Source organism: Rhipicephalus sanguineus, chromosome 4 (genome assembly GCF_013339695.2).
Source record: "Rhipicephalus sanguineus isolate Rsan-2018 chromosome 4, BIME_Rsan_1.4, whole genome shotgun sequence".
NCBI lineage: Eukaryota > Metazoa > Arthropoda > Arachnida > Ixodida > Ixodidae > Rhipicephalus > Rhipicephalus sanguineus.
Genome location: NC_051179.1, coordinates 50,974,616 through 50,982,826, shown reverse-complemented (window position 1 = coordinate 50,982,826; position 8,211 = coordinate 50,974,616). Strand labels below are relative to the sequence as shown.

At 50.5% G+C, this 8,211-nt stretch overlaps 1 protein-coding gene across 1 annotated transcript in view; it reads left to right on the top strand.

Annotated features, from left to right (window-relative positions):
• The first annotated feature begins 1,477 nt into the window (after window positions 1-1,477).
• The window catches only part of LOC125758224 (titin homolog), a 25,273-nt gene continuing 18,539 nt past the window's right edge, over window positions 1,478-8,211 (top strand). The window contains exons 1-3 of the mRNA XM_049415186.1: window positions 1,478-4,112; window positions 4,209-4,337; window positions 5,730-7,451. Of these exons, the coding sequence (XP_049271143.1) occupies window positions 1,478-4,112; window positions 4,209-4,337; window positions 5,730-7,451 (4,486 nt within the window). The remainder of the gene's footprint in view (window positions 4,113-4,208; window positions 4,338-5,729; window positions 7,452-8,211) is intronic.

Here is an 8,211-nt window from a genome sequence, read left to right as displayed (position 1 = left end):
TTTGAGAAAATTATCACAAATTTCTAGGGAAAAAAATTCGTGTTTTCACTGCATGTGGAAAAAGGAACTTCTGAAACTTTCAGGTTTCACAACTTTGGAGGCCTATCACTCAAAAATTAACGCATTGTGGACACCAACGTAAACTTTTCGTAAGTGTACACCAATAGTACTATAGGTCTAGGCCTGCGGAAATTTAAATTTATGCCACTCAGAGTACACTTTTGAAAAAGTGCCGAACTTTGATTTTTGAGCGACTGCCTCTGGCTGACCCCAAATTCAGGGGTCTCTTTTCGCAATTTTAGCTAAGGCCCTGAAGCTGAAAATATTTCTCACAAGTCTACGAAAGGTATTTCGCCAATTAAGCAAAAAATGTATACAGCTACATCGCATATCTATTTCGTTATGAAATCCCCAAAAAATGTCATAATTGCAAAACTAGCGAAAATTGCAACATTTTAAGGTCATTTCAAAAAATAATCATCATTGATTTTTATGAAAATGATGAATACCCAACCATGACTACTAAAAGTTGTGCTGCAAACATATGTTGCATTATTTTATTTTAAATGAGAAAATTAAGCCTATTTCAATACCCATGTACGGTCTTAACAGCGATGTGTGACGTTCTTATGATAAAATAAATATTATAGACATATTTAGTTCGTAGCTCAGTTATTTGTTTGTAATAAAGACGAGTGACGCGGAGTTGCCGCCTGTAGCATGCTACATATATATCATGCTACAGGTGGGAGCTACTTTCATGGATCAGCCGCTTCGTTGAGAACGAGCAAGTTTGCCATAACGAGCGTCGTTTAGAACGTTGAGATAACACACAGGGACTTTCGATGACCAGGGCTTTCAGGTATCGCTGCGTTGCCTGCAGATGTAACGGAACTGACGCGTGTAAAAAATCGTTTGTTAGGTATTAACTGAAATGTCTGTACGTTTGAGTTGTCTTGACGTTTGCCACATGAATGCCTATAATAGACGATGCCTAGCCGTCGTCCTGACCGATCAAGCGCACCCTTGGTAAAGTGAGCGTTTTAGTTATGCAGTCGCGATTATCGCCACAACGTTCAGCGCCATCGTAGACTGCACACTGGCGATTCTCTTTTTTCAGGCAACCGTCTTCTTGGGGTTGGCTTGGAATGCACGATGGCATTTGCATCGTCTTGTACCTGCGCCGAGAGCCGTTTCACCCTGGTGTCGCGTAGCGTACTGACGACGCATTGTTGCAAGTGTATGTGCTGTGGTGCCACTTCTGCGAGCAGGCCCTTTCTGGACGCGATCGACTGGAGGCGAATAGTACGTGCTGACCGCGCCCACGGCTAGTGAAGGCGAAGCCTCGAGGCGTAACGCCAGCGCGGCAGCAATAGACAGGGCCCACAGCCGCGCTAGGCGCCTTTAAGCACCGACTGAGTTTCGCCAAGCCTGCCAGCAGCGCTACGGCGCTGTGCAGAATGCGGAGGAGGTGACAATGAGCGAACCGTTCTCCAAGGATCCGCCGCCGGGCGGAGGCACTGGCTCGCGGGGCCAGCCGCCGCCCGGTGCGCCAGTGCCGGAACAGCCCGACGACAATAGAGAACCGGCGCTTCAGCCGCCTTCTTCTGAAACTACGGTTGGACAAGTCGGCGATGAAGAGGGTAATCAGGAAACGGAATCCTCGACAGAGCGGCAGCTGCACCAAGAAGAAGACGTCCGTTTCGTCAGGCATTTTACCGACTATCAAATAGAGCAGTATCTGCCGCGCGAGGATGATGTCGGGCCGGACAGCCGCCATTCCCCCAGGTCGGCGAGTCTCAGCATGGGCCCCGTGTCCAGCATACAGTACACCGTGTCCATAACGGCGCCCTCGCATGAGGAACCCGGAGACCTTCCTACTGTTGGTTCTGGTGCATCAGGCGGAACTTCAGCGCGTGGTGGCGGTGGTGCCAGCAGCGCCGCTACAGCGAGATCCGGTGCCGAGTCTACGGCCCGGCGACCACAGCACGTCAACATCGTTGTGATGCTCAACCCGACCGCCTCCGGTACCGACAAAAGCAGACCCAGTCCCTCCGCTCAATCGTCGCCCAAAAAGTTCAAAACTCCTGTGCCACGCGCGAAATCCTCATTCGAGGTCGGCTCCCTGGACAAAAGCCACAAGCCCGAGTTCAGTCGTAGCGGGGGCGCCAAGAAGTGCCGCTCCGTCAACCTCGAACACATCAAAGAAAAGGATGTAGCAGAGCTCGTGCGCTTTCTGAACGCCGCGTTCGCGGCGCAGAGAACGGACTCAACGACCATGTTATCGCTGTCGGGTGTCCTGCCTTCCTCGACCAGTGATCGTGGAAGAATTCGGTTTGACGATGAGACCATCACCCGGCCGCCGATGCCAAAACCGGACACACAGGAGGAAGCCGTCCAGGTGGAGGAGCCACCTAAGTCCGCGTGTTCTACAGGCTCTCAAACTGAAGGACCGTTATCAGCCGGGTCCGAAACGTCTCAGCAAGTCGCGGGTGAAAGGGCCAGAGGTCCAACTGAAAGGGTATATTTGCTGAGTGAAGAGCAGGTCAGACAAGCGTTTGGCAGTGATGACGTCATTGTACGGTTTCCTCACATGGACGTGCCACTGCGGCGGGTGAGTTCCGATCGTGGAAAGACAGGTACAAGCACCTCGGACGACAGCGGAAGTCGAGCAGAGATACCCAGATGGCTTCAAGAGTTCTTCACCAAAAGTGACAGCTCTGTGGCATTGAGGTCTCGCCGTTCGCCAGATGCTCAAGGTTCGGTGGCCCCGATCATCGAGGAAGCGGAAGTGTCTCAAACAGCAGGAATCGAGTCCCGTCAACCAGCGTTGAGAGAAAACGCCCTCGTCGAGCTCAAAGATGAAGCGCCCCGCAGCACCCTACTCGTAGAGCGGTCAACGCCTCAAGAGATGCAGCTAACGCCAGCGGAAGTCGTGGAAGAAACAAAAGAAGAGTTGTCTGGGGGTCTTTTTCCCGGAACTTGGGAGTCGGACACTGAAGACACAAAGAAATTGGCAGACGAACAACTCGAGGAACGACGACCACGCGATGACGCATTGACCGTTGACGCTGTTGAAAAAGAAGATGAGGCAACGCTTCATTTGGCACAGAAACCAGCCGAAGAAGCACCCCATGTCGAAGCAAGAGTCTGGACAGCGGAATCTGGGCTCGAAGAATCCATTTCAGAGGATGAACTTCTTGACCACGATGCAAAGAAGGGAAAGAAAACGCACTCAAAGAAAGCAGCAACCAAATGCATGTCTCTCGTGGTCATACCTACACCCGACGAGAAAATACAAAGCCCACGTCATTCAATCGACCTTACAGCAAAGGATAGCTTTGAGGGAATGAACGCGATCGAAGGAACTGTGACGGCGCCACTGACCCAGCAAGAATACCCTGCAATCACTTATGACGTATCTAAGCCCCCAGAATCGGCGGCAGGGAGGCACGACGCGGCGTCTACTGAAAGAAGAAAGCGCGAGAAAAAGCCACTGACAGGAGCAGGAAGAACTGGCGCGATGAGTGACATGAGAGCTCCCGAAGAAGCTGGTACAGGGATGAGAAAATACCACATTCCTGACGGAAACGTTACCGGCCAGTCTGACAAGCCAGAAACAGGCAAGGAAGCATCCGGGGAGGCCCGCCAAGAATTTGCGGAAGGATTCCCGATGAATGGGCTTGAAGGAGCTGAACTTTCTGGAGCCAGGAAGGTAGCGTCACATGAACTCGCACCGGCAGATGTTTGGCCAGAGTACGGCAAGGAAGCAAGGGCTGAGGAAGGAGATCAAGAGTCCGCCCCTCCGAAACCAATGCCGACAGACGCGACTTTAGTGGGAGAGGTACCAGCCATGACAGAAGTTCCGACGGAGCAGCAACTACCTATGCTTGAACTTGCCCCATTAGAAGAGGTGCCAGCACTAGAGCGGAAGCCAAGCACCGAGGAGATTTTGCATCAAGAGGCTCCTCTTAAAGTTGCAACCGCAGAAAGATACGGTTCAGAAAGTGCGCCCTCAGAAAAGCCATCAGTAGAAAAGTTATCTTCGCTCGACCTTGTCTCTTCGGAAGGGAAAACGGCGAGCGCTGAGGAAATCTCGGAAATTTGTCCACGTAAGCTTGTAGAAGAAGAAACTCGAGCAGCTCTGGTGACTCCAATTACGCTGAAAGGGGTTGAATCCGTTCCCCATATTATGCGCACGGTTTCAGAAGAAGCACTGCTACTCGAGTCAGTGTCCGGCAGTGGGGAATTGACGGAATCTGGGTATCCGACGATGGAATTTCTGCTGGCACAAATCCCAGCTTTGGAAAGGGCTCCGCTCCGCCGAGCACCATCCGGTGAGTTCAACACTTCTGAAGGAACTCCGTCAATAGAATATGAACCACTTTTCCCGAGGCCTACGCGGCAAACATGTGAAAAGGTCGAAAGAGTTCCTCCAAGGCGTAAAAGATCATCTCATTACGCTGGATCTGAAGAAACGCCGTCAATTGATTGGAATGCTAGCTTAGTAGAACCATTAGACGCCTTGAATAATGAGTGGTTGCTGCCACAACCACGTCCTAGCAAAGTCGCAGCCACCAGGAGACGTACACCAAGGCGAACAGTTTCAAATGACGCCTTTGGCTCCGAGAAGACACCATCGATAGGGTGGAAGGAGAGCCTGGAAGAACTGTCGCATACCAGAAGTTCGTCAACAGGGCAATCAGAAAATGCAGCTCAGACGATTCCGGTGGTTAAAACGCACCGTGTAAAGAATGCGGCGTCAGTCGAGCTAATTGAATCTGGAACACTATCATTTGAACGCAGCGCGCACTCGGCGGAGCCGTCAGAAAATCTGGCATCAGAGGTAACTGCTGCAGGGCAGAGATTACAAGTTCATAAGGCAAAGGACGCTTTAATGTCCAAAGAAATGTCCACGTCATCAGTCGAACGGACAATAAGTGGTGGGGGAGAATTGGCCTACCTTACTGACAAATGGGCTACTCTAAGGGCACCTGGACAAGCTATTCCGGCCGCTGATAATGTTATACCAGGCGTACCGTCGCATGTCTTAACTGAATACCTACTGCGAAATGAATTTGATCAAAGCTCAAAAGAATCATCAGGAGCGCTAGCTATTCCATCTGATGAAAAGAGTGACATCAAGCAAGAAACCACAGAAGAGTTCTTTGAACTCCGAGAAATGCGTTCTGCTGAATGGAAGCCCGCGAGTAAAGAACGGCTGTCACTTGTCGTTCTACTTGAGAAACAAAAAAGCGCTCCTTCACTTGACTCATATGGTGCACTTGAATCTGAAAAGACATCTACAATAGAGTCGGAATTGAGCACAACCCGGCTACCACAACCTAAGAAAGCCACTGCTATTAAAGCGCATACTGAAGAGTACAGAAAGACCCCATCAAGAAGACCACCAGTAAAAGTGCTCTCGATTGATACTCTTCCGGAGGCGCAGCCAAAGATCGAGGCGCTCGGCATCACGAGAGATAAACAAGAAAAGGTGCCACCGATGATCACGGCCATCGAAGCTGAGAATCCCTTCACTCAGCCATTATCAGAAGAGCACCCGCCAAAGAAAGGAGCCTCGTCAAAAATGTTTAAAGGCCCATTCCTCGTGCCGAAAGAGAAAGAGGCGGAGTTAGGCGAACCACTCCAAGAAACCCTTGTAGTCGTCCCTAAAACATCCGAGCAGGCCATGGTTGATCAAACATCCGCTATTCCATGCATGCCAGGAGAGAGCCTTCAGGAAAAACAAGTGCAAGAAAGTTCAACAAAACTCTCCTTAGAGCCCCGCACCGCTGCCCCATCTTCTGAGCTACCCTCTGCTAAGCTGAAGCCAAAAAAGAAACGATCTCTAAAGAAAGCATTACCATCGACAGGCCTTCCACAACCCTCCTTCGAACCGAAGGCAAAGCCCCACGAGGCAGACAAGCTTAAGCAGCAGCTGCGTCAACGACTTGCCGAAGAAGCAGTCGAAGAAATAAAGGCGTTAGATGTCACCGCTTCCCCGTGTTTTGAACTACCTTCCACTGAGCTGAAGCCAGAAAAGAAGAGGCGCCCTCCCAAGAAGCCGGAAGAGCTACCAGCAGCACTTCCTTTCATGCCAGAAAAAGAAAAGCAAGGAAAGGAGGACCTCACACCTGAAGGTTTGGTGCAAGAAAAAGCGGGAGAGGAAATCAGAAGAGAAACCTTCCTATTAGAGGTGCATGAACAGGAAACACTAAATGAGGCACTTGCCGCGGAAGCAGCACCAATAGTCGAACTAACAGAAGTCCCTCCAGGGAGGGTATTCACAGAAGAGTCACTTATGCCGGCATCACCAGAACGAGTAATGGAGGAAACAGAAATTACAATTTTGGGGGTGCAGGGACAAGAACTGCTACCGGAAGCAGTAGTGGGAGAAACTCCTGTAGTGGTGTCTGCTGAGGGTGTCGCTGAGCCGATGAGGCAGGAGGAAATGGCGGAAGCTGTAATAGAAGAACTTGTCCTGCCAGGGGTGATGGAACATGATGCCCTCACCGAAACAACGCAGGAGGGAGAACTGGTCGTCATTGTAACGGCCCCGGAATCTCAAGGATTGGCAGTTGAAGGTATGCCACAAGACGAAACAGAGGAGGCCGCAGGCCTAGAACTACTCCTACCCGAGGTGAAGGAACAAGCAGCATTAATTAAAGTACCTGTTGAAGAAACATCAGGACTAACAGAAGTTCCTTCAAGGAAGGTATCCGAAAAAGTATATTCTGTGCCGGAATCGCCAGACGAAGTAACAGATGAGCTGAAGATTTCGATATATGGGGTGCAGGAAGAAGAAGTAACAGAGGAGCCGAAGATATCGATATATGGGGTGCAGGAAGAAGAGCCACTACCGCCAGCAGCCGCCAGAGAAATTCCTCAAATGGTCTCTACTGAACGTGCCGTTCAGACGACGAGGCAGGAGGAAATGGCGAGAGCTGTAATACCGGAACTTGTACTACCAGTGGTAACGGAATGTGAAGCCATTACCGAAAAGACCCGAGAGGAAGAACTGGTCGTCATTGTAATGGCAACGGAATCTCAAGGATTGGAAGCTGAAGGTATGGCACAAGAGGAAACGGAGGAGGCCATTGGACGAGAACTATTCGTACCAGAGGTGCAGCAACAAGGAGGAGTAACTGAAGGACTTGCTGCAGAATCAGCGCCATCTGTGATATTGACAGAAGTTCCTTCGCTCTCAACAGAGGCGCTACTTCCGCCAGCACCGGCAGACCAAGTAAAAAAAGAGCCACAGGTGATTACTTTAGAAGTACAGCCTGTGGCTCTCAAGGAAACAATCGAGGCGTCAGCCGGTAGTTCGGCTGAACCGATGGTTCGCATGGGAGAAACATCACTGATCCAAGACATCACCCGCCCCGAAATTCTTGTGGAGGATGTCCTCGAACAAGCACCGTCACATAAGGAAAAGACAACGGAAGCAGGTCAGTCACATCTTGACTTGCATCCACCAAAACAAGAAAGGTACATGGAATACATAATAATACCAGGAGCTAGTGATAGAATAGCTTCACCTGAAACGCCTGAAGTGGTAGGGGTTCCGGCGGGTACGATGGTGCCTTCGTTTGAGCGTGATCTTATTAGCCTGATACCACCAATTGCACAGAAACGCTCTTTGTCAGAAGAATCGATAGTGCCGGAATATCTTGTTTCACCGCCTACATTTCCTGACGCATCGGAGGAACCTAGTGAAGGCTTCACTCCTCCGGACATATGCGCGGATGAGACTTCATTGAAAGCTCTCCGGGCAGCAGGGCCACTTGTAGGAAAAACGGCAATACCTGCCGCCCCTTCGCCGCAGAGTAGCTACACGCTAAAGAGAACTCCAGTTAAGGAGCCTCGGGGCACGCCAGGACTGCCTGCTCGAATAGCACAGCCAGAAGGAGTGGTAGACAGGAGTGCTTCTGCAAAAGCCCAATTTTACACAGGAGCACGAAAAGAGGACACCAGGCCTCGAGAATCATCTAGTGACCATATAGGAACTCCCACTGCTGCAATAATTATCGAGACCGAAGAAATAGCTGAATTAGCGTCGGCAGACATTGAAAAAAGCGGCCTACCGATGTTTAGAACCTTCGATCTTGCCATTAATTACAACAAAGTAGAGACGGAATATGGAAGTGATGAGCAAGACAGTTCAGCGAGCGCACAACCTAAGCGCAGCCAAGATTTTCAACTCTTTGC